This window comes from Cyprinus carpio, chromosome A9 (assembly GCF_018340385.1).
Source record: "Cyprinus carpio isolate SPL01 chromosome A9, ASM1834038v1, whole genome shotgun sequence".
In the NCBI taxonomy this organism is placed as follows: Eukaryota; Metazoa; Chordata; class Actinopteri; order Cypriniformes; family Cyprinidae; genus Cyprinus; species Cyprinus carpio.
The window spans coordinates 7,690,531-7,717,999 of record NC_056580.1 but is presented as its reverse complement, the minus strand read 5'-3'; the positions used below and the strand labels follow the sequence as shown (position 1 = coordinate 7,717,999).

The 27,469-nt window shown below is 36.5% G+C and overlaps 2 protein-coding genes and 1 long non-coding RNA gene across 3 annotated transcripts in view; 1 reads left to right on the top strand and 2 right to left on the bottom strand.

Moving 5' to 3' along the window:
- LOC109103567 (collagen alpha-1(IV) chain-like) overlaps positions 1–13,956 on the bottom strand; it is a 47,059-nt gene extending 33,103 nt beyond the window's left edge. The window contains 1 exon segment of the mRNA XM_042763366.1: positions 13,742–13,956. Within this exon segment, the coding sequence (XP_042619300.1) occupies positions 13,742–13,810 (69 nt within the window). The 5' untranslated portion in view covers positions 13,811–13,956.
- On the bottom strand, positions 653–10,626 carry LOC122146087. The gene is made up of 3 exons (XR_006160778.1): positions 3,583–10,626; positions 3,405–3,465; positions 653–906 (listed from the first exon to the last, which is right to left on the bottom strand). It is a non-coding gene; the product is annotated as an uncharacterized LOC122146087 (long non-coding RNA).
- An 87-nt stretch (positions 13,957–14,043) lies between the features above and the next one.
- LOC109069403 (collagen alpha-2(IV) chain-like) overlaps positions 14,044–27,469 on the top strand; it is a 74,935-nt gene continuing 61,509 nt past the window's right edge. Inside the window, exons 1-3 of the mRNA XM_042763077.1 lie at positions 14,044–14,211; positions 14,635–14,746; positions 14,831–14,882. Coding sequence (XP_042619011.1) covers positions 14,706–14,746; positions 14,831–14,882 — 93 coding nt within the window. The 5' untranslated portion in view covers positions 14,044–14,211; positions 14,635–14,705. The remainder of the gene's footprint in view (positions 14,212–14,634; positions 14,747–14,830; positions 14,883–27,469) is intronic.

The window sequence follows — 27,469 nt, the reverse complement described above, 5'->3', positions numbered from 1 at the left end:
ATACATTTCTATAATGAAGCGCGATGCGGCTTGAAAACAACGTTCTAATGCACTGCAAACGGCGAGCGGGCATCGCTCGTAAATTCAAGCGGATGCGTGCATTAATCCACGAGCTGCCATGCTAAAGTGCAAACTGTCAACAAACACTTCCTCACGCAAATGCACAGTGCAGCTGACTACGGCAGCTGGTTTAGTCCAAAATGATCAGTACTTTTTGCAGTTGGGTCTGTTCGAGGTCGGATCACATTCTCACCACAAACGAACTGCTTGTTTGATTTTTGATGTTGTTTTTGTTCGAGGTCGGAAAGCAGGTCTCGGTACGCTTGTTTGGTCCGCCTTTGGTGCGCACCCGAGTGCGATTGCTGCTTTCACACCTGCCCAAACGAACCGCACCAAAGGGGGAAACGAACTCTGGTACGATTCAACCGAACTAAATGAGGCAGGTGTGAAAGCACCCTAAAAGCGTGTTCAGTTTCAGCCGAAACAGATGAACATAAATCTGGCAACATTTTATTTACTCTGTTTGTTAAATCAGTGGAGCTAACTGTAATCATAAGTTGTGTGATACAGGAATAAAAGTTGTTGTGGTTTTACTGCCTCTAGTGTTAATTTCAGCGCGAAACTGCATTGATTTGTACTGAATGTATCTGTATGTTTTTGGGGTTTTGCAAAAATGTAGGTAGAGGTGTGTTTTTTTTTTTTTTTTTTTTTTTTCAAAAAGCCTGGGTTGGATATCAGATATTCTTTGTGTCTTCGTGGAACCGTTCAGTGATTCACAACTCGCTCTCAAAGCCTCCTCAGTCTCATTGTGTTGTGTGGCCAGCGATGTGTGTAGGAGGATAGCCAGGCCCACAGAAAGGAAGGAACTCCCACACTAATGTTTCAGCCATGGAGGGGTTTCCCTGCCTTAAGAGGATGGATATTGTTATTTCCTTCTGTCTACAAGCTATCAAATAATGACTAATAGCAGTCTGTCGCAAATACAGCTACACACTCATGCACGCAAACGCAGACAATAAGATTCTGCTTGTTTGAAGTGTTGAGTTTTAACTAAAACCACATGATGCACAATGAGCCAGTTGATTTTGCCAGTGAGATAACTTTGAAGACTTCACTTCCGCACACACTGACTGAACTATATTCATGTAAAACTCATGCATAGCCCACATTATTACTTAAGCTACACAAGATGCAAATAGATACGTCTTTGAGTCTGTTTGCATGCAAAATAGAGACTGATAAAAAGGAGACAGTCCATAACAGGATAAAGATATGCCTAAAGATTTTACATAGATCCAAATTACATAATATATTTAGCGTTTGTGTTTGATTTGGATTACAATTTGTGGAAAAATGTTTTTGAACTGGATTGCAAAACTTTTAAAAGTTACTATTATGCTGTTTATTTTAGATGCTTCGATAAAACTCCCCCACAGATCTCTAAAGGGCCAGTTAAAGGGACAAATGCAGATTTCCCATAAAAATGTCACTCAAAAATGAAAATTCTGTCATTACCTCACCCTCATGTCATTCCACTCCTTTCTGAATTTCTAAAGAATATTAAAATAAGACATTAAAAGAAGATAACACGCAATGTCTGTGTTTTCTTTCCAGACAATAGAAGTCAGTGGGCTTCAATGCTGCTTGGTTTCCAACATTCTTTAAAATATCTTTTATGTTTCGAAGAAGAATTATAGTCATACATGAGGGTAATTAAATGATGAAACTCTTTTTAAAGTGTCTAAAAGTATACTTTCCACAAGGGTAGAAGAACATTAGAGTGAACATTGTTGTGACTATATGCTACTTTGACATTATCAAAGAATAAACAATGTTTGTGAACCACCGATCTATGGTACTGTACATACTGTAGGATCATTATCAGAGATCATTATCATCCCCTCAGAATCTATAACTCACAATAGAGCCATAATGTTGCATCTCCTGTCAATAATCTCTTGTTTTGCATAGAGATGTGAGAGCTTGCAAGCTACTGCATTAATTGAGTGTTTATGAGAGAGCTTTAGTTAATGTAGGCTCAAATTTGGAGTCATGCACGATGTTCTGTTGTCAAAGCCCTGAACAGTATATGATCCAAACAGTGGGAAAACTTTCCAAAACAACTCAACATGACCACAATATCATCTGTTTCATGCTCCAAGTATGAATACCATTCAGAACTCCCTTCTAACGAGCTTGTGTTTATAATGAAACTACATGCATATGATAATGATAATTCCTGCTAATGCAATAATCTAAGGGATATGGATGTTTGGAGGTGCTCCATTTTTTTTTTTTTTTTTTTTTTTTTTTTTTTTTTGCTACAACTCAAAGAGATGGCAGTAAACATAATCTAATTTATTGTACAAAACATTTTCCTTGCTCTTGTGGGAAAGTGCAAGACTCGTGAGAACGTGAGAAGAGAGAAAGTTACTGGACAGGAAGCACAAAGCTAAGAAAAGACAAGCACTCAGAGGCAGTCCTCTGTGTTTAATCTGGCTATAATAAACCTTGTAAAGCTGCTCAAAACAGAGTTGTGGTTCTAAATAGGGGTGAAAAGATTTTGCAGGATGGCCGTATTCTCCACTGAATAAGAGGGCATCTAAAGGACAGATTTGAGGCAGAGAAGAATGACAGTTTTCTGGGCAATCAATCAATTTAAACATTGAATTGTTTAATCTCATAATGTAAGGTAATGAATTGAAAATTAAATTCTATAGATTCTACATTCTATTATCAAACAACATCACAACATTCCATAAATACAAACATACAAATGCACATAATTTGATAATAGATCAACTTTGCTCATATTTCATGGAGATAAGCATGAGCAAGGATTAATTAGCATTGTAATGAATGATGAAACAACAATGAAGAAACAACCTCATCTACATCTTGGATGATACACTGTAACAAGAACATCTTAAAATAAAGTGTAACCATAAACTGTCCTTGCAGATGATATAATATTAACTAAATTAAAGGCCACTAAAGTGTACACTTTCTTAACACACTGAAGCAGTCTGTACTTTTAAACAATTCAGCAGCTGTGATCAGTTTCAATCAGCTCTAAATGTTCTATTCAGTTTTATAAATCACAGAACAGAATGAAGTAGTTTAAACATCAAATTGAACAAGCGCTTTAAGATGTTAACATCATTTTTAGCCGAGACAGTGGCATGCAAGAAGAGTCTGTGGGCCATGAGAGGCGTTTGTCGTTTCCTTTCGGGCCTCAAGAGAACAAATGCAGATAAAAGGTGAGGAAATGCTTTCTGCTGGGTTTATGGTCACAAAGGCAATACAAAAAGTCAAGGCAGTGTAAGACTGCTATGCCTTCATACACAAACATGATAAATGTGCATGCAACACTTTTCATGCTCCACTGTATTACAGCAACTTACTTTCGGGAGAGAAACATGTTGATCTGGATAATTAAGGAGTCACCTTATTCTTTCTCTTTTTCTACAGGTAAAGCACAACTACAAGTAAACAAGTGAAATAAAGTTAAGAATATCATGACTCATTATTGAAATGCCATGACTTTCCTTCAGATCACGAGTAAGCTTACAATAACCTTACATTGTTTTAGAGACTGGAAATCTCTACGCTTGATGTCCTGAGCAGATCAGGAAGGACTGGGATGGAACATCAGGTCAGTTGCTCTTCTCTATATTTAGGGCTGGATGTCAGACAGGCTTCAGGTTTAATAATTAAAATAACATCTGTGTCTCGTTTCAGTCTGATATGTTTCCAACTGGTTCAAAATTCCACCTTCTGAGTTTAGAAGGTTGCTTCTACCATATCCTCAACAGTGCAAAACAGAGTGGGTGTCAAAGGTCACCAGAGGTTTATTTCCAGCAGATTAAAAGCAAATTTAAAAGAAAACAGCAATGCATAAATAAAATTAAAATAAAACTACATGGGAGGTCACACAATGTTGTTTCAGTCTGAGCAGAGGATTTTTATCAGATGCATAAAAGTAATAGTTCACTCCTCCACTAGAAGGGTCAACTCTTATTTATGCTGCACCAAATCCAGCTTGGGAGTTTCAGCCTCCTCATAGCACACTGAGATTCCAGAGTTTGGCTGATTTGGTTTATGCGCACTAGGTTTAGTGATTTAAACAAAGTGCGTCAGTTACATGACATTCATTATTATATTAGTCAAAATAAATATCCAAGATATTCAAAATACATTAAAAAAAAAAAAAATCAGTTCACGCTGTGTCATGAATACACTTTGTCTATAATAAGCATGTTTTTATTCATTTGGACTTCTATGTGTGCATAAAAAAAAAAAAAAAACACTTCATATGTCATGGCCTGTCCAGTAATAAAGCATGCAAAGGAGTAGAGTCCTAGAAAGTAATTTTAATAAATCCACTGGGATAACAGAACAAACACATGAGCACTAATCAATAGCGGACAATGAACTGAGGAAAACACAGGGCTTAAATACACTGGGAATGTACTGTAATCAAGATGAAAACAGAAGAGGTGTGGTTCCAATTAAAACTAAGGAAACAAAATAGGGAACTAATGAAGGGGAACAGAAATACAGAGAAAACTATACCAGAATGGAACAGAACATAAACGTGACACATTATAAGAATTACATTTTTGAAAAGAAAAAAATTGTAAAGTAGATAGGAAATTTGCTTAAATAAATAAACAAATAAACAAACAAAATAAGTGATAAACTCCGCATTCCATCATGACTGTGTATTAAGGCCATAAGTCTATTAAAATATTAGATCATTTAAAATTTTTATGACAAGCCGAAGTTAGTAGTGAAATGTCATGAGGTGCAGCTCCACAGAAATCATCATAATATTTATGAATTTACATTTCCTTATACTTTTAAAAAGTTTACATTAAAACATTTAATAATAATTATTGAGATATGTTCAAGGTGTAAGGAAAATAACCACATGAAATTTTTCAGCTTTTCGATCTAAACTTTCTTGTGAAATATTATATGGTAAAACCATATGAAACCAACATGAATACAGACAGTACATGTATGTGCTATGGACAAACTGTAAATGATATTGTGAGGCTTGTTGAGGAGAGTGGCGATATTAATTTTCTAAGCAATTAAACTTATATTTTCACTTTATGGGTGCTAAAAAACAAATATAGCCTTACATTAAGGAAGCATATTCTGGAGTTCCCATCTGAAATGAACACTAGTGACAGTAAAACACAAATCTATGTAAAACACAAAAATTATGATTACAAGGGCAGATTCTTGATTAATAAAGATCTATTTTCATGCTTTTTCATGCAGAATAGCATTGTATGGCACCATAATGTTTAATGTTTGCATCACATAACAAGCTCCATTGCACTTGCGATGCAGAGCGATTGGGTTACAAACTTTCTAGCAATACTCACCAGGCATTTAATTTCCAAACTGTAATAAAACACTGCCCGACTCACATCCATCTGTTTCAGTTAAAACTGTATGCCTTTTTAACAGCACTGACTCAGCAACGTAATATAATTTTGGAGAAATGTAGCCACATGCTTTTCCAGTAAGCCTGGGTTGGACTTGGGATGGACTCTTTTGACTTTGGCAAGTAAGAAGAATGATCAAACACAACGCACATTTTGTAAAAATCTAGTTCATATCTAGTGTTCATGAGAAAATGATGGCATTATAGTGGAATGTTAATACAAACTTAATAAATATGAAAGTTATATGTGTTAATCCATCAACACTGTAAACAAACTCTCCATGCAGCAGAACAAGGGGTGGAGTGAGCAATTATAGCAATCAAGACCGGATCCAACAGGGAAAGTATAGACCCAGTGAGAGAAGAAATTACTTCTGTTTATCTGTCCTCGTGTTTATTGTTTTGTACCATCCATGTTTATTTATTGCTCTCACTTCCTTGAATCATGCTGGAGTACCGGGCACTGTGCTTTGTCAGCAGAGATTTTTGTGCAGATATAGGCAGATAATTGTCACAACAATTAAAATTTCATCTGAAATCCCCCACACAGACACATGACAATGTACAAAAGGATTGCTTAAAACCCAGAAAAAAGACACCCACAGGTCCTGGGTTTATGGGCATGCAGTATGGACCTCCATGCAAAAACGTGCATGATCTCGCCCCTACTATTCCATCGAACAATAAAGGGATCAAACAGCATTTGAAACACTGCATTCAGAGCACTGGACAGAGTAGCCATCACTGACAATAGTTATCTGTTTGCCAAAAAATTGCACAGAAGCCTGTGGGGCCTACTTATAAATGCTCTCCGGATAAAACGAGGCGAGGTTAGAGATTGTTCAGAAACTTCTGTGTCTCTGTGTTTCTTGGAATCACATGAATTTGGAATAATTGTAGTCATAAACTGTATTTTCCAAATTCACTATGGGCCACAGAGATTTAGACACCATTGTATATGTGAACAGTCATTTTTAATATAAAAACATCTACGCAAATGAATAAAAACGCTGTTTTCTTTGGTTAAAAAGGTTTACAGTTACCTACTGTCAGATAAACTATGATTGGCGGATATTTAGGTTAATTGGATGCATCTTAATCTCTGTACTGTTGGTTTGCCGCAACATAAAACATGCACTTTCTCATAGGTATACTGTACATAAGCACAGATTGTTGTTGGAGAACCATGATTTAGATGCCAGCTTGCTATTTAGGCCTCTCACAGTACCACGTGAACCACGTTTGCCCAAAATTCATGCCAGCTCTAGTCAGGAGTGTTTGCGGAGAGCATCACACAAGGAGGCATCTGTGGACTTTATTAGAAAGAATGTCATGTTGTCATCAATGTTAAAAATCAGCTGAACAAGCTGCAGGCAGAAAGAACCACCAAAGGCAGATAAACATGCAGTTTCATGTGAAATTCACTGCAGTTTCCAGCTGAAATGAACACTAGTGGCAGTAAAGCACCAACATCTTATGAAACTTTTTACCACTGTGCTCATGTTCTTTCACTGAGCCTGGGTTGGAAAATGTTTCAGTTTTTTTTTTTTTTTGTAATTTAATACACTTTTCAATATAAATTATATTCACATCATGGAAATTTGAGTAAAGAGTTTAATTGAAAGCTTTAGCATTTTTCCCACCAGATTTTGATAAGTTATATAAATAAGTTTAATAAACAAATCCAGATTTTCAGTTAGGGTCTGGTCAAACAGCTGCATTGAGACTTTCAAGGGTCTTAGGAGGGGAAGAGAAATGCATTAAATGTTAACAAATGTTAACAAGCTGCTCACTCCCACTATCTTTTTCTATGATTTATGACCTAGAGTGAAGATGGTCCTGACCAGTCCAAACTTTTTACTGAATGTGTTGAGATTCACAAAGACAGCTGCATAAACAAACCACCCAGAACAACACAAACTCCTACCAATTCTGGTGATTTGGTTACATGGTGAGAAACAATAAACTACACTGCTACCTGTATTACAGCATTTGAGACGAAATAAGAATTACCTGACATTTGGACTTTCAAGGCTCAGGTCTCATTCATAACTTTCTGTTGAAGGTTTTTATGGCAGAAATTGGTAGATTTGGTAGTGCAACATTACAGCTTATTAAACTAAAATATATATTTATGTTATATTTTGATTTTCTTGATTGATTGATTGCACCTGCCCTTTTGTGTAGGTCTGATCACATCTTATTGTGCCTTGACAACCAAGTGTATCTGGACAGTCAGGACTGGTGCCACGTTTTTATATAACAAATTAATAATAATGCATGATGACCTGTTTATAATACTATTAACACAGGCATCTTCTCTGAGTCATCCTCCATTCCTCTTTGATTGACAGGGCAGATGGCTCCTTTATGCATTATGGGCTAAGAAGACTGGCTGAGTCCCAGTTACCGAGACCAAATGATCCGTTATGGGTATTGCCCAGGCTCCAGCCCACATTCCTGCAGAGAAAGCCTGGTATCTGGGACTCCCTGACTGTTCCCGCTCATCGCAGTATGAGGCAATCAATACCTCAGACAGTGTGAAATAGACAGGATTTACTAAAGCAAAAGGAAACATACAGTCTTGAGGGCACACAGATTCAGTGAAAAAGTTCAATCGCCTGGTAGTGCCATGTGGAGCAGGCTTTATTTATCCATCTTGGGAGTGGCTCCTCGATAGTTGCGTATGAGTATAAATCAATGCCTTGGTTATAACCACTTCACACATTTTCTGGGAATTGAACCTATGACCTTGGCATTGCTCTTGCAATACTTAACTATTTGAGCTATAGAAACACTGTTGCTCTTAATAAGTATTAAGAAACTACAGGACTACTTCCATTAAACCATACCAAATCTGTATATGCCTTCCTCTCTGTATGGTATACACCACTGAGATAATCTTATAAGTGAAGACTTGACGTAATGACAAAACTTGCTGCACTCTGTGGCCAGCAGATCAATAGGTTAAGGGCAAAAAGACAGTGTTTCCCCAGACCACCCAGAAAATAATACCCTTACAGCCCATTAAACTGCATTTTACAAATTGTGTGTGTGCGGTCAGATTGTTGAACTGCATGTTAAAGAGTATAACATTTCACTTTATACTTCACTGCCATAAAATCATGGTCAGCAGTAATAAAATGTACTTTCCTTTAAACAACACATTGCTGAGATGATTTTGTACTCAACTATTACAAAACAATGATGACCATAATAACAAACTGGTTTCACCTGATCACCTCTGTGGTTTCCCCGAATGCCTCTTACAATCTAGTTGAGCAGGGTTCATGAAATGTAAGGGCAAGGCCTTCATCAGATGAAGGTTGTCCCAGGCCCTAGCACTAAGGGCTTGTGTCCCAGGCCCTGTGAACTTAAGCAAAAGCCTTCTGAAAGGTTCAGAGTTCTTCACTTTAGCTGGCACTTACTCAGAGGGTAACAATATTTCAAAGGATGATATAATATAAGATAAGATATAATATAAGAATCAATTAGTCTGAATTGTGTTTGTAATTTGAGAGCCATTTCTAAATAGTCAGTGAACTGAGTTTAAGATAAAAATGATTGTTTCCCTGCAAACTGGGATGTTTTTAGGATATCTGATGTTTGTGGTTTCAGTTTAAGAACATTTTAAGAGTTTTTCATTTATGAAACCGCTACACCAAGCACCATAATTGATAAAGTTTCATAAAGGTCATGGAAATTGTTCCCACAAGATTTGTGAAAATGATATCTTTATAATCTTCTCACAACAAAGAATTTCCATTATTTTACTATTTCTAATAATAACTAATTCATGGACACAATATCTTTTTTTTTTTTTCCTTAAACAATTTCTGGAGCAACCATAGTTAAAATTTGCAATATATAATATATATAGAATATATAAATTTCCACAATTTTTATTTGAGATTTTAACTTAAATGACTTGTCCAGGCCTGTAAATTACATAAAAAAAATCCATGACTTGGAAGCTTTGAATTTAGGCACAATTCTACAATCACTACAAACTTTTTGTTGACAGTCCAGCCAACAATTTGTAGAGACTTACGTGTATATCAAATACTGAATACCCTATTAAAAAGCATTTATTGGGGCAGCTTGGCTGGCAAAGCGAGCACATGTAAGTGCTTTATGAGACTATGGGTTATTTTCTAAAGAAATGAAAGCAAATAAAACTCAGAAATGTTGAGGGTAAGGGGAAAGGAACAGGGATTCAGCTAGATAAACAGCTAAAACTGTTGCTTCCTCTGCACTGGCATTCCATCCACCCTCTCTCGGGAGATGCTGGAACAGTCTAATCTGGCGTAGGCGGAGCATTGTGTAAGCCTAGTGAGGGCCGACATGTTTTTCCCTCCAATTGGACCTCTTCCATCCTCCTTTTCCCCACTCACTCTCTCTCACACCCATCACTACATGTGGAATTTCTTTCACTATCAGAGGGTGTGATAAAACTTATTACAAAACACAAATGGTGGTGTATTAAGTACATAAGGATAGAGTATTTAAAAGCATCAAAATTTGAGATTTATGGCTCTTAAGACCCGGATATACTTCATTTTCTGCCCTGTCTATCACACAGTTGAGCATGTAATCCTTTCATAGTACAGCACGGATGTACGCATACGACACATGCACTACTTAGTGGACCTTTGTTTTTTGAGTGCTACATGGACACAAAGTTGGGCTACATGCAGATGGTGTGCATGAAACTCAGCACACTGTGCTGCTGATGAAAATTACAGTATGTCATATGGACTGTCCATGAGCCGGAGCATAACACAGACAAGAAAAGTATACATTGGGTTTTAGTCCATGTCTGTTATCTTCCACGGCATCTATGTATATGCTAATGAACTCAATGAACGCAGCAAAATTCATATTTACTAGATACACAAATTTAAAGTCTTTCTCTTCTGTGAAAATATACAAAAATATTGATGTCCTGCACTATAAAGATTTATGTCCAATCAAAATGAGCAGGCCTGTTTGCAGAGGTGTATACAAATATAATATATTTTGAAAGAATATACTTCAGTGCTAATTAAACATAATGTTTCCGGAAACTTAATTGTATGTTATTTGAATGTATTATAGATTAAATTTTAAATATTAAAATAGCTGAACTGAAGTGCTTTTTTCCTGAACTGAAGTTCTATTGTCTTTGAAATATCATTAAAGTGTACTGCCAAATGTACTGACAAGCATTTTTGGCAATCTAAAATACAATGTAATTTCTATTGAAACTTGTATGTTAAAATATCTGTAATTTCACATTTGTAATAAAAATTTAATTTAATTTAATTCAGTACAAAAGTTCACTTCTTTTTCACAATAGATAGATGGATATCAGTTTTGCATTGAAAATGTAAGTTATGCATTTACTGTATGTGGCCAAGTGTTAATGTAATGTGCATAATCAGATCCAATTCAACAACAATGCCACTGATCAAGAGCGATGCAAAGAAATGTAAATAGGAAATCTGATTCATTTTTCTGGGGTGTTTTGGGTGAACACTGTGGTTTTGGCTGTGATTTTTGTTGTGGATAACTTAAGTTTAGTGAGTTCACCTTCATTTATGTACTTTGTCTGTTTCTGCACTGCATTTAAGTGGAGAATCTAATCTGTTCTACCATCCTAATGAAGTGAGTTAACTACAGGAAGTGTGCTAGGGCCACTAATCTGATATAAACTGGAGACACATGATACCATGCTAATTTTATGAGAGTCAAAATTTAAAACAAGTTTATAAAAACATAGTATTCAACGGAAACTTATCACTAATCACCAGGAATCAATGGCCTTCCATTAATGTACAAATATAGATGAAGAAGAAGGTTATCTGAATGAATAAACTGGTGATGTAGGCTATTTCTGTGCCAATGAAATAGACAGACATGCATAGATAATATAAACAAATATTTGTTTGTTAGAAATATCATTCACCCCTTCTATTTACAAGAAACTGTTGAAAGAGTGACATTCCGATCTTTGGTTGTCATTCACTTCTTTTTGACAAATATTTAGAGATCTCTCAAGAGAGAAAACAAACACATGATTTATGCTGGGCCACACATACTATACAACTGATGCTGCAAAGATTTAGAGAGGATTTTGCAATACTCGAAAGTTCTTTTCATTCCATTTCACCTAAATAGTCTATGCCAATTTACTGAGTTCAAGATGTACTTCCTTTCCTTTACAGGATTATCATGACTTTTCCAGTTGTTTTTAATTATAATGGTTTACACAGATAGATAGATAGATAGATAGATAGATAGATAGATAGATAGATAGATAGATAGATAGATAGATAGATAGATAGATAGATAGATGTGTTCAATGAGCATGGAAACCCTCTCTCCAAAACAAGCCAACAACAACAAATGGTTACACCTGTTGGTGTTTGCCTCACACAATTCAGAGCAAAAACATTATTGTTCTCAGGGATATTGTTGTTGTAGTTGTTTAAACAGTGTTCACAAGCCTGACTTTTACACCACTCACAAATGGCGTCAATTACAATCTATACGGCTGAGGTGACAGAGAGAGGCGGCTGTGGGTGGCATGTGATTGGTGTTGCACCAAGAAGTGCTGAGAGATTACAGAGTTATTTTCATTTCATGCCAGAGAACAATCTGGAGTATAAAGCTTATTCAGTATACTGTAGCTATGTGACATACCAGTTTAAATCAAACTAGTTTGGATTGCTTGTAGTAATGTGTTAATCTATAAACAAATTCCACTGGAATACAGTTGGAAGGCGTGTTTTGGTATTTTGGGGCATTTTTGCCTGGGCTTTGAAGTCAGTAAACAGTTATTCTTCATACAGATACACTCCTGCAAATATCTGCAGTATCAATGGTAGCTTGTTCATCCAACAGATGTGCAATGCATTCAGAAATTCCACAGAATCACCAGATGTAACAGCTTTTTGAAATCATCATCATCACAATAAATCATCCTGCTAGGTCTTATCGCCCAGACACCTGTCACTTCCCGAATCCTCGCTCTGATCGTGCTTCACGCTGGAGCCCAATTCAGAGACACTCCCCCCCAAAAAAAAAAAAAAAAACACTCCAGTATAGCTCTTTCAGATTTATGTGTTTATATCCTAATGCAACTACATGCAGGAGAAAACTTCGGCTTGGGTAAAAAAATGGATCTCATTCATACGTTATACTGATTTCTTAGTGGTAAAATGCCTTTAACAAATAGAACACAAAGTCCAGATGGTTAAGAATAAGTTTACAAAAGGTTGTGTTAAGCATAGCAGTGTGCACACAAGCATACAACACACTGAAAGAAGAAGCCACGTTTGTCTGCTGTTACCCACAGTCTAGCCAAAGAAAAAGTTAGATTCAGACAAACGTGGTTTCCAAAACAGTGCTGAGGTGAGACAGAGTGACACATTCTGCTTGTCTTTCATAGTAAAACAGTGAAATACTATACAAATGGCTCATTTCAGGCCTAGTGTCACAAACAGATCAAATGCAGATGTTACTGGTGTAACATTAATGTCTTATTGAATATGTATGCCATTCTATTGTGTTCTACTGCACAATGCATTTTTTTTTATTTCATTTCATTTTTAATAACATTACTGGAACCCTATTTTATTTTATTGTTTTGTATTTTTTCCCAGTCTCTGGTTTTATTTGTTTTGGCATTATTTTATCTCAAACAATCATTCCAAAAAAAGTACTTTGACACTGAACTGAGAGGGTGGGGTATGTTTAACACAACCCTCAGACGAAACCAAGAGGAGTGGCAAATATAAACTGCAGAGAAAAGCCACAGCACAAATTTACTCCATGACAATACATCAAGGTAATAAGGCATCATAAGTAAGATCGAATCTGTATTAAATTGCTGAACTAATAAAACTACAAAACCACCAAAAGTGCATGAATCTACTAAACTGTCCAAATAATTATCGTGCTATAAATTGTATTAATATAAGCAATAATGCCTTTGAAAATTATGTAGAGACCAATGTTCATTATTTTAGTTACAGCACACGTCGTAGGCTTCATATCTCTCGGTTTGTTTCTGTAATTCGCTTTTGGTTTGCTGTTTGCTTTTTCAAATCGTCAGATACACTTAAGTTATATCCCAGCCTTTAACTTCATCTAGTAGAAATATTCTCACGTGAACTCTAAAGTGGAACCTGAGCGCAAGCAACACTCGCGTATAACGGAACTCCTCATGTCCGAACCGACGACATTCCTAATAAAACCCTTATAACTTAACATTACTTAGTTTTTAGTTGGACTTACCTTAGCTGTACCCTCGTCTATGCTCAAAAAGACCGTGAGAAGAAAAACGGTGACGCATGGAAGCCGCATCTTCACACCTTTGAATAATGTCCAAAAGGACACGCTGCTGACGGATTCTTCTCCGTTTCAAGCAATTCTTGCCTCTCTTCTTCCCGAACTTGAACTATACGTTTGTCTGCATCTTTGCTCTAAACGTTATGTGGCTGTTGTTCAAAAGTAATGTCTTGTAGAAGAGCCCACCACACCCCCTGTCAGGACCACGACCACCCATAAACACGCACCGACACAACCCTGTTTAGAGCAACTATCACTCGCGTTTCAGCATTGTTAGGGGGACGTTTAAGCCTTGGAGATAAGTAATTCTCTTAAAACAGCTTTGGCAAGGTGGATTTTAGGTTAGACAACCAACTTTCCCAAAGCGCGAACGCATCGGGGTTGCGCGCTTGAGACTGGAGCGTGCGCGATCTGAGGTAACTTCACTTTCAGTATTGGACTAGAGGTAGTTTAAGATAAAAAATATGGAGTTTAAATGTGTTCTTTTGTAACTAACCACTTTTAACTAATAACAAAACAGACTGTTTGACACATTAGCAAATGGTAGCTGTGCTTTTGGAACATGCTAGCTATAAGAAACGACTAGAAACTATTAGTTTGATCGCCTTGAGCTAGTGTTCCTTGCTGAAGATATTTAAGCTAATGACAGGTTTGACCAGATAGAAACCAGTTACAAATCACATCTGCCGCCTTATGGATCTATTAGCAAGGAACATGAGATCTACAAATTTACCATTACATATAATTTGAATATGAACAAGGATCTACTGCTGTTCAAATAGGCATAGAACAGTGAGGAACAACTTTTAACTTTCAGATCATAAATCTGCGACTTTCAGATCATTGAGTATGCAGTAACAAGATACTGGAATTGGGCAGAAGGAGAGATTTCATCTGTTTTCTGGCTTCCATGGAGGGTGAGAACCATCTACAGCACTGGAAAAAATTAAGGTAAAATATGTTGTTTATCTGTGTTGTAGAAACATGTGTTTTCTCTTTGTACACATATTAAGTCACTATTTTTTCATATTGCAGGTGTTTTCTGTTGTGCTTTGCAGTCCTTATTCTTACAGCAGAGGTCAACGCAGTAAGTGTGCTTTTAATTTTACTGTATTAAGTGGACAAAATTAAGTACAGATTGTGGTGTCAGATTTGTGCCTCATTTATGGTCCTACACACTCAACGAAACCTTAAAGGGATACTCCACCCTAAAATGAAAATTTTGTCATTAATCACTTACCCCCATGTCGTTCCAAACCCGTAAAAGCTTTGTTCGTCTTCGGAACACAATTTAAGATATTTTGGATGAAAACCGGGAGGCCTGTGACTGTCTCATAGACTGCCAAATAAATAACAGTGTCAAGGTTCATAAAAGGTATGAAAAGTCATCGTCAGAATACTCCATCTGCCATCAGATGTGCAATCTGAGTTATATGAAGCGATGGGAACACTTTTTGTAAGCGAAGAAAACAAAAATAACGACTAAACGAGAGGAGACCATTGACAAAAGAATTATTGAATAAAGTCGTTATTTTTGTTTTCTTCGCTTACAAAAAGTGTTCCTGTCGCTTCATATAACCCGCTTGACACAGTTATTTATTGGAGTTTTGGTGTTGTTTAGTATCCAGGTTTTCATATATATTTATTTTTGTTGTGTTGAGGAGAGGAGCTTTTACGGGTTTGGAACGACATGGGGGTAAGTGATTAATGATGAAATTTTCATTTTGGGGTGGAGTATCCCTTTAAGATGAGTGGGTGTGTCCTTGTTTGTATTACAAGTTCCTCATGTGCAATTCACAAATGTTTGCCATTTACAGATCTTTTCTGTGTGTATGTTCCTTTCATTCAAAGCTTGTTTTATTTTAAAGCCACATTTAATTTCTCCCATGGTTGTTGGTGGTAATATAACCAACTGGTATCCCACAGAGAGAGATTAAACACTGGCCTGAAGTTAATGAGGAAAATGTGTTTGGAGTCTGTGAGTGGTTATGTTTTAATACTTACAAACTGACAGTATGTGTGTACATTTTTTTTTTCAATGATGCCTCCTAATGCTGGTGTTAATTTGCTATTTAAGATAAATAATGCTGCACTGGGGTGAACTGTTCATCAACTGGAAGTTTCTAGAATCTCAATGTTAATGTTAAAAAGCACATTTCCAAGACAGGGTTGTTAAAAGTTGTGATGAAACGGAAATATTGACAGATCTTTACTTCTATATTGTGATGTATATTCGAGTATATAATGGATTATTGAAAAAGAAAACCTGTAGGATGAGAATTAGTTTTATGCATCAGTTATTGATTGGATGTTGAGATGTGGGTGTTGCACTCAAAAATGGAGAAAGAGGAAAATTTGTTAAAGTGTACTCACCCTCAGGCCATCCGGGATGTTTGTTAAAGTGTTTTTTTCTTCTTGAGATTTGGAGAGGTTTTGGATTAGTTTGTTTCTTCTTCAGATTTGGAGAGATGTAGCATTATATCACTTACTATGAGGTTGATGTTATGTGATAAAAGCATCACAATAATCCACAAATAATCCACACCACTCTAGTCCATCAATTAACAGCTTGTGAAGTGAAAAGCTGTGTGTTTGTAATAAACTATTCCATCAAGACTTTTTTAACTTCAATCTGTTGCACTGGCCTAGAATATGAGTCCTCTATCTATGATATTGCTATTTCCAGTGAAAAAAAAAAAAAATCTTTTCTGAATCAGGAGCGAAATATGAACAGATCAAGCACCATTTACTAGAAAAACAGTTCTAGACAATATATCTGGGTGGATTTTGATATGAGAGGACAACAGGGAATTTACTTTTTCACGTGAGGAAACGTTATGGATTAGGGACTCGTATTTTGGCCTGAAGTGACAATTTAAAAGATAAAATACTTCAACTTAGAATTTGTACCTTACAAACACATAGCTCTTCACTTCATAAAATGTTAACTGATGGACTGGACTTGTGTGGATTACTTTTGGATGAATGTGATGTTTTTATTAGCTGTTTGGACTCTCATTTGTTATGGCAGAGATTATTGGTTGTTCAATAGGTTATCATAATCACTGTTATTATGTTTTGTACAGATTAATGGCTGTCCCTGGACAGAATAGTAGTAGCTTTGCCACTGGACAGCAGTCTCCACATGAGTTATGATGAGTGTGTGAACTCTTCTTACAGTCTGAGGATGATTTCAACATGAGAACATCTTTCTTTTCCTGATCCACATGCTGTTTCTGGCAACCGCTCATCACCAGGAGCAAACACAGCATGTTCAAAAGGGCTGATAGTTTGCCAGCCGCCTGTAAAAGCTCCTTCAGCTGTAACCTCATTCTTTTAGCTGTAGATCTAGCTGTGGTATGCACCTTGGCACCTTGTTTTTTGAAGAAGATATTGCATACAGTATAAGGTGATTTTATAATAATATTTAAATCTCATAACTCAGTTTAAAAGACAAGTATATAATCATTCAGTCACTTTTACAGTATTCTATACTTCAGTTTGCTATCATTTCAGTCAGGTCCATTACAAGGTTGTCTGCTGATACAAATGTTCGTTTTAAACAGTAAGTGCATCTGAAATGGCAGTTTGCACTTAATGTGATGCTGTCAGTGAAAGCGTTTCTTTCAGAAAAAAAACAGTTTTCACTCATTACCCAAGTTTTACATGGTTTTAACAACACAACAAAGTGAAAACTATAGATGAAATGTCCAAATCAATGTACAGCCATGTGAACAGAGAATGCAGTAACAAACTTTTGGAAGAAAGTATAAAAGGTCATAAAAGTAACAATTATTAATAAAGATTATTTTGCTAATTTAATTAGTCATCATTTATATATTTAAGTGTTTATATGGTATTAAGTTTATATCAATAATAAATTGTATTTTTATTTTTATTTATATATATATAATTATATATTATATATATTAATATTTTTATCATTATATCAATATAATATAGATATATCATATAATATTATCTTATTCAAAGGCCCTTTTATACAGCCATGGAAATATAGAAAAAACTAGAAAAAATTGACAAAATGATTAAAATATTTTCATACTATTTTCAGATGCCTTTGTTAATTTAATTTTTAAACACTTAAGTGTTTATATGGTATTTAATTTGTCATAATTTATCACTTTTTTCATTACTCAGAGGCCCTTTTGGTCTTTAGGTCAGCCTTTCTAAAAAAATACAGCATGTGTTTCTGCCGGGAGCTCTCTCTACAAGGTAACTTTTTTTTTTTTTTTAAAGCTAATTTAAACTAATTTCACTGAATAGAAGAAGCCTCCTTGTCTAAAGCCTTATCAGATTTTGTGCCTCCCTGATCAAAAACTTGTGACAGCAGTAGGCTGAGGCTGTGCATTATACCGGTACAAGGAGTGTAGTGATTTCTGGTTTTTTGATGTAGTAGATGCTTTTTTTGGAGGCAATGATCTGGCCTGCAGGGTATGGTCATTGTAGGTGACCTCACTTGGGCAGCAAAAAATATATGGTGCATGATAAATAAAATTTGATTTCCTAAACAAAGTTTTGCACATTTTGGAAGTTTTCCAAATATCTGGATTCAGTCTAAATCTAACATGATCATGCCCATAAACACATTGAGTCTCTGACTTTGAGCCTTTTGCATTTCAAGGCCAAATGCACAATTATCCAAAATTGACCTAAATTTGTCTTAATTGTATTTGAGAGGTGGATATTATTATTTCCTTGTGTAATGGAGGGCAGCTGGTGTGAGATTTGTGCAGGTAAAACAGATGTATTTGCATTTATCTCAGTAATTATGCTGTTAGCCTTTCAAACACATATGATTAATGATTTAAAGCTTAATAATTTATCAATGCTCAGATCTGTCATTTGAAAAATATTTTGAGCTATTTTACAGCATTAGATACCCTTAAATACTGTATGTTTTATAGTTATGCCATAGTGTTGTCATAGATATTCAGCACTTTATTTGACCCCTTTGTTCTTATGGAAACACTTTAAGAATGGCATTTTGGGAAGGGATGGAAAAGGTTTTTTGTGAGGGGGTTGAAATTGTTTTATTTTGAGGAAGTTCAAATTATTTGTTTGTGTGTGAAGATTTGACGATATTATGTTCATCCCTAGAGGTCGATTACTGGCTCTTGCTGTTTGAACAATGTTTGGATAGAAAATCAAAGAAAGTAAAATAGTTACTGCATAAAAAATGTCAATAAAAGTGCAGAAATGATATACTAGTTAATTTTGCAATAGAGCTTTTTAAAAAATAATTGAATTAAAAATACTGTATTTATGCACTGCATGTAGATCAGCAGTGTCCTTTGTTGGAAATTCCTTCAACCATATAAGGGAAGATGAAATGGATGTGGTCACAGGGTGGTTCCTGAGGTTGTGCACGAGGATAACAGTGCACGTGAAGTAAGTATGTGCACTCTATTCTGGTTTGAATGGGTGGACCAGCACTGCACAAAAGATGTCTGTTGGTGATAAGGACAGGAAAAACGCTGCCAAAATAATCTGCTCGGTCAAAAAAGCAAAACAATTGGGGTAAAATCTATTGTGTTCGATTAGAGGGATCGAGGCAGGATATAAAATTGTTCAGAGGGGAAGACCTATGCTGAAAAGCTCTTAGCCCGAGTAACACTGCAAGTAGCACATTCTTTGACATTTTTGGGTTGTGTTGGTTTTGTAGCAGATGTACATTCTTTAGATCTACATAGTGTATGCATCTGTGTGAGTATGAATCATTTGGCTGTATGTTGGCCCACACTGAAGGGGTAGTTCCCACAAATGAGCTGTAGTGGCTCCACCCATGTCCTGTGTCAAATAGCGACCCTCTTGACCTTATGCTGGTTTGAAGTTGTGTCTCGTGTTAACTTTTCCCAAAGCTGAGAAAGAGCAGCACATATAAAACAGTAAAACACGCTTTACATTTCTATAAAATATCACAAAGGTAACAAAACAACAACAACAACAAAAAAAAACCCAGACATTTAACGTTTTTTGCCAAGACATGAGGCTTGTTGGTGTTAAATTGCTAAATACCATGTCGAAAAATCCATAAGATTCTAACAATGTAAATCTGTGTTTCTGTTCCAAACAACCTAAATGAGTGAGATCTTGTTGACATCAAAATATGGTCTGATTGGCTTTGATTGTGTCATGCTGCACAGTATTTTCATCTTCAGTGTGGACACTGAATTGCTTGCCACTCGAAATGTAAGTAAAGTAAAACTAAACTAGCAAAAGGTAAACTTAACTTAAGTAAATCCTTATGAAAAAAGAGTGCTTAATTGTTTTGAATATGCAATTGAAGTGTTCTTCAAATCTAGTATATAAAAAAGCATGTATTTGCGGATAATATAATGTTAATAAATAAAAGGCCACTTAAGTGTACTTAGAGTACACTTTTTTATGATAGTTTCTTAACACATTCACTGCAAGTACACTTAAATACAAAAGAATAAACGTCAAATTAAGTTTACTTTAAAGTAAAATTTAAATCATTGTTTTAATAAACATGCTTTTGTCGTTACTTCTTTTGATGTGTTGAATAACATACTACAACACATGTAAAGTACTTAATTCTAATTTTAAATCTAGTGTTATTCAATATCACATCAAAGTTCAAATATGTTGAAATTACTACAACTTCATCGTTAGAAATACATGTAATATATATTTAAATACATAACATACTAGTTTAAATAGAAATGACATTAAAGCATATTTTAGTTTACCATAAATGTTTGTAAGTGCATTAGGAAGTACACTTTAACCACATTTCAAAGACAATAGAAGTAATTTTGAAATGAGATATAAAGATGTACTTAAGCCCTACTGTACATAGGTAGTCAAAAAAGTCCTACATAGGCAGATAAAATAAAAAAAATTATAAAAAAAAAATATTAAACAAAATTCAGTTTTCAGTACAACTACCTGCATTTAATATGAATTTAAACTATAATAAATTTTGATTTAATTTCAATTCTTCTTCACCAGGAAAAGTATGGAAACTTTTAATCTCTTTTCTGCCCTTGACATGTTGGCTTTCATGGATCACAAATGGTTAATTAAAATAACCAAAATTAAGACATACAGCAGAGGTCAATTCTGAAATATCCACAGGAATTTACTCTGCGCTTACATCACTTTCAACAGTGCAGCTGTCTTAAGAATGTTAGGATTATTTTTATTACCACTTTATCATTTCCGGCTTATTATCGTCCCCCTGTTTATCAGAATTATGAATGTCTCGTGATCTCTGGTTGCAACATTTTTACATTGCTTGGAAACAAGTGTTGACTGGTGTGCTCTTACAGCATTGAATGATTAATTCCCTTATTGAGCCTAAATATTTACATTCCCCATCATCCTCTTTGCTTGTGGCTTTTCTGTGCATGTGTGCCCATCCAGAATGCTTAAACATCCTTGTTTTAGTGCAATGCCGTGTGTGTGTCACATGTCTGAGGAGAGCTTGTGAACTTTTGACAAACTGAATGTTCCTGCCTCAGTGACTCAGTGTTTCTACAGCAATTGCCTGTGGTACAGTGTAGTTCCAAGTAAACACTATGGTACTGTGAAATGTAATTAAGTAGAGCTACTGAGAATAAAGCAAAAAGGCACTAATGGCCATGTGTTACGGTGATTTTTCCACAAGTAAGGGGTATTGGTAGAGTCGGTATGACGCAGAGGGTCTAAAACCCGTTAACTTGTTGGCCTATTTGTTGCATGTAATAAAACCAAATGTACTTGCAACAGTAGTAGTTCAATATCCCAATTTTACATTGTTTGAGGATGTTATAAAACATAGCATTTTGACACATTAGTTTAAAAATATTACACAAGCAAGAATGTTGTTACACTGAATATCATATTCATATTCACTCAGGCAGCACAAATTTTATATTTAATAGTATTTTACTAAATTTATTTTAGTATTTAGTTCACAATTTCTGCACTGATGGGTGTCTGTTAAGGGTGTATAAAATCCCCTAACTGCATTAGTTAAAAATTCAACCAACCCCAAACCTTTGAATGGTTATATACATGATCACATACTGTACATATAGTTTTTAGGTGTACTATCCTTTAAGCTTTCTAAAATGAAAAAGCAACAGAGAACAGTTTTATCCTCGGGGCAGCAATTACAAACAAATTACCAGTCAACATGAAAAGAGGGAAAGGACATGCGTGAGGAGGACAAACGCTACAGGGAATTCAAGTTCAGAAGAATCAAAGTAAAAAAATCACAGAGAGCTACTGTAAGACTGAACAACGAGAACATCAACAGACAGAGATTTAGCAGAGAAACGCATGTGTCATGTCCCAAAGCAGCCCACATCTGCTTTCACAGTAATCTATAGTGTAGATAAAGTCTGGCATACATGGAATAATCAGAGGGATGAAAATGAGGCCCGATAAACTGTGGTTATGTGTGCAATCAGATGTACAGTAAGTGTCTTAACTGTGAGACCCGCTCGTCTTGCCTAATTTGGAGCAGTAACGAGGGGATTTTTCATTGCAAGTGGACACAATGGGTCAGGAAGAGCAGTCAACAACAGTTATGTTGCTTTCTTTCCAAGAAACTACATTGTTCTTCGGAATACAATATGTGGCAAACTATGCTCAGTGAAATGTCACCTTTGTCAAACACACATGAAGATCTCACATGAACCATGCAGTAGGTTTACCTTAGAGATACAAGTTAATGTTTTTGAAAAAAGAATGCCTTATGATCACCAAAGTTGCATTTATTTGTTACAAAATATGCAATGGTATATGCATGTATATATATATATATATATATATATATATATATATATATATATATATATGCTTTTTTATGTATATAGATATATATATATATTTTTTTTTTTTTTTTTTTTTTTTTTTGAACAGACAGTAATGATACATGTAGCATGAGCAGTTGTTTTCAAGATTTAAATCAAAAACAGAACTTTTGATTTGTGAAATTATGCTACATAAGACACCTGCACAAAACAAAAACTGCTGACGGACTGAATTAAAATGACAGTAGGTGGCGCTTATGGAACAGCAGTGATACAGCATTTCCTTTGGCATTATATGGAGGTAAGAGGAAATGAAAATGCCATTAAAGAATTTCTGGAGATGGTCAGTTCCTCTCAAAGATACATTCATATAACCCCCCACATATTTGTCTTCCTATATTTCAAGCATCGCAAACAGTGAGCTTGATCTGCCTGGTACAGTACATTCTCCCCTTTACAGACCTCCGTACTGTGACGGTTTGGGATGATACATGTACCGTTACACCCCTAATATATATATATATACACTGTATATATATAAGTGTGTGTGTGTGAGCAATATCACAGAAGTAGAAGTGTGATATGCCATATCGCACGGCTACAAGTGTGATATTGCATTTATACAACAGTTCAATGTGTGTACAGTAAATAAAAGAGAGACAACAATGGACTGTCTCTAAAACCCCTCTTTTGTGCAGAACTACTTCCTTCCACCACGGATTCAATTCGGTAAAAAAAAGGTGGCGCTTTGATATACATCATTAAAGTTATATAAAATGAGACTTTGCCCTCAGCCTATTTACTCTGGAACAAATAATAGATTATTGAGACCAAAGGCTGGCTGTTAGATTTACCCAAAATAAATTGTATCTCGTGTTTAACCACTATAGAGATATCAGAGGCGTGACAAATTCCAGAAGATCTGGCTGAGATAAGGCTGCACTTGGCGGGTTCATGAGTGCTGAACAGCCACTGACTCCCTGGTGCTCACATCTCCAAAAACGTTGAAGCTAATTTTCAAATAGATGTTATCTTTATTAATAAACTGCATATTTGAAGACTAAACAACTACATTCCTACCTAAAAGACTCTTAAAACTACATAACTACACAACTTTATAAAAAAATTATTGTAGATTAGAGCGTCCATCATGACACTCGCTGTGAGAATGACATTCGGTTGGAGTTCTGTTACCACTAGAATCTGAATTGTTTAGTATGTGTACAGTGCAACAGCAAAGATTTTTTTTTTACCTTTTAAGAGAAGTCAAGCTGCGATACTGAAACAGGACCACATGGATATGCCAAAAACTCCTAAACCAACTGCCTACTGACTGCATATATCTACTACAGTACAAGGATCCATTCAAAATAACTAAACACAGCAACATACACATGACAAATCAAAACTTTATCGTTAATGTGTATGGAAGCAACATGAATCTATGGAAATGTCTGTGCCTGTGCATAAATACAATGTGCAATCAGTGCATCAAGAACACTCTTACACGCATTATTATAACAGACTCATGTGTGCTTACTGTACGACTCCTGTATGCCACTGTCGTCTTTACCTTGATTGCAGTCTTCATCCATCAAAACTTTACTAGCAAGAGACACCAGTTATCCAGTCGAGAAAACGTAGTTTGCGTCTCATCTGGCCATACAGCAGTGGGATGTGTTGACATTCCGTTCAGTCTGTACTTCACACAACGTGACACTGAGTCACATTTAAGGAACATGTCTCTGAAATGCAGTGGTTTTCAAAACTGTCCTGGAAAAGCCCAGCATCTCCCTCATCTAACACACCAATTCAACTCGACAGCTCATTAGTAGAGACTTTGAGACCTGAAGTGGGTCAGAAAAGGTAAAGAGTTACGATGCATGAGAAATACGATGCATGTCAGATCCGCGTCACGTTCAGCAGTGGCAGCTCTTAAAGCAGCCAAAGTAACCTAATAACCAGCTGTTGTGATGTGTGTTAATCAAAGGACAAAAAAAAGAGGAAATCAATAACATTTGTAGCTTTAAGGATTCATCTGTATTTTATTTAGAACTTAGTGTTTGATAACTTTATTCAATTTCTGTAAATGTCCTACTTGCTAAAGGGCACAGGTAAATATGATATTTATTTTAATGGGCTTATGTTTTAAATTGGGATTGGGATTTAAATGGGTATTTAATGGGATTGTTTTAAGTTCACTTAAATTAGAAGTTGTTATTTTTTAAAGTGTAATAAATGTTAAAATTGATAGCTCTCAATTATACTGTTATGTAGAATGGCTATAGTCAATTGGTTTAATATTAAGGGGAAAAAAACTTAGAGACATGAATGAATGTTATTTATTTATTTATTTATTTTAATGGATCAACACCACTAATTTATTTATATATAATCCTGTGATGGTAAAGCTGAACTTTCAGCAGCCAATACTCTAGTCTATAGTGTCACATGATCCTTCAGAAGTATAACAGCATGCTTGTTTAGATTCACAGAATTTTAATTTTGGGGTGAACTATCCCTTTAAATGGTTGATTTGAAGCTTTTTGAATGTGTCAGACACAGACATCCCTTTTAAGGTAAGATATTTGAACTAATTCTGATTGCAGCAGTCAAAAACACAGTAATGCATAAACGTAGACTCAACACAGTTATACAACTAGAACATTTCATGTTTGTCACAAAACCCTCATCTTCAGTGTCCTGTATAATAGACCTGAGGACGTCTACTCATTCTTTGCACCCAAGGAGTTTAGACAAAGGCATGTGGAGACTAATGCTAAATACTCCGGATGTCCTGTGCTGTTCTCTCTCATTTCCTTTTATAGCCTGCTTGCTCTGTCTTCATTTATGATTTCTAGATCTTTTTTCTCTCTCTTCATCTCTACATTGCATGTGCAAAGCTGGTTATGTTACTTGTCTTCGGAGAGGCATATAACATGTCTCCCCTTAAGAATCTTATGATTCTTATTAATGTCCCCATTTGAATCTGCCTTCTACAGCATGGAACAACAAACGTGACTGGTTTGTAACAAATGTGGAACAGAGCATATTTAAAGCATCAAGAATCGTTTCTGATTTGTGTATCTAAACCACACATTCATTTCTGAACTGCTGTGATACGTATGAAAATCAAATAAATAAAAAACATTATACTTACATTTATAGAGGGACTCGAGTTATATTAGGGAGACTAGATTATCATAGATATCATAGATCTACAGTTGCAACCATTTAGAACACTCAGAGCAGCTCACTACTCACATTTACTTTAGAAATGTTAAATATTATGTTTAATTTCAAGGGAACTTCGAACTGCGTCCTCTAGGGGTCGCTATGGAACACCTCGTCGTGACCCGTGTCTGAAGCATACAAATGAAAAAACACCAACGAGTTGGCCGGCGACAGCCTCTGACGTCACTACCGGTGCGACTATAAAACAGGCATCGGGAAAACACGTCATTCTCTTCTTCGTCTTCACTGACTGTTTTGTTTGAAGCATGCATCTGAAAGAACCGGTAAGAGCGCTCTTTCTCTGTCTATCATGGCGACTACTAGCAAGTGTTTAGACAATGTATGCATCCGTGTCGGCGTTATTTGACACCTGATGAAACACACACGATCTTTACGTGATTTGTTTGGGTAAAGAGCACGCACGCGATGTCTTTGAGGAGACAATCTGCGTGCATTGCGAGCATTTTTTCAAGAAAAAAGCTCCGCTCTCGTTCGTCTCTCTTTCCGAAAAAAAAAAAAAAAAAAGGCAGCCATCTGCTTCCCGCGGTTCAGGACCCGCCGATGCTGAGGCACGGAGGAGAATGAGCTCGTGAGAATTTCAGGTGGATCTGTCTGAATGGTTTTAAAGAGGGACTTTCCCTTTCGCGCTCAATGGTGGACGAGAGAGAGCCTCGGGAGGATGATGTTATATCTTTAACACTTTCTGATACTGAGGTTAGTGCTCTGCTGGGTTTTTACCCAGGAAAAGCAGGAGATATTTGAGGATGGTGAAGAAGCTGAGGCTGAGCCCTCTCAATTCTCCTGCTCTGCGTATGTAGAGCTGTTGGAGTTTATGGATCGTGCCTCGATGAGCGTTATCTTTCCGACCATAGCCCTCCAGCTCAGGTGAGCCTTCCATTTCTGCCTGATCTCCATACAGAGATCGAAAGGAAATGAAAGAGGCCGTTTTCTTCTCGCATCCATCGGTTTCAGCATAAGAGTTTTGCCGACGTCGAGGCGATGCGCGAAAACGGCTATGAGAGGATGCCCCCTGCAGAAAGAGCTTTCATTCTGCGGGGGAGACATCCTCTCTTAATCTCCCTCTTTGCCATCTAAGCCCCTTCAAGCAATGCATCTTGCTTAGATGGCAAGGCATACGCAGCAGCAGGTCAGGCTGTGGCTTTATTACAAAATAAATGCTTCAAGCATATCAGACTGATCTGCTGAGAGACCTGGATAGAGGCGAAGGCCTTTTTCCTGATCAGGTAGCCGAGCTGCGCCGCACCACAGGCCTCTCTCCGGGCTACCAAGCAGGCCGCCTCTGCCAAGCGCAGGACTATGGCGGCCATGGTGGTGGCGGAGAGACATCTGTGGATGAACCTGGCAGACATCGGGAGGAAAGAAAAGGCTTTCTTCTCGATGCTCAGGTTTCGCCTTCTGAACTTTTCGGTATTTCCGTTGAGATTGAGAAGTTTCGGGGAGACGAAGGCGCACTCCGCTGCTTTCAGATCCTTCGTTCCACGAAGGTCCAGGTCTGAGCCCGAACAAGATAGGGGTCCTGGCCTGTCTCGATCTGAGGATCAAAGACGGGCACAGAAGGCTAGTGTCGCGACTCACGCTCCTCCCCCACCTGCGGGCAGGGTTAAGAGGAATTGTGGGTCACAAGGGGGTAAGC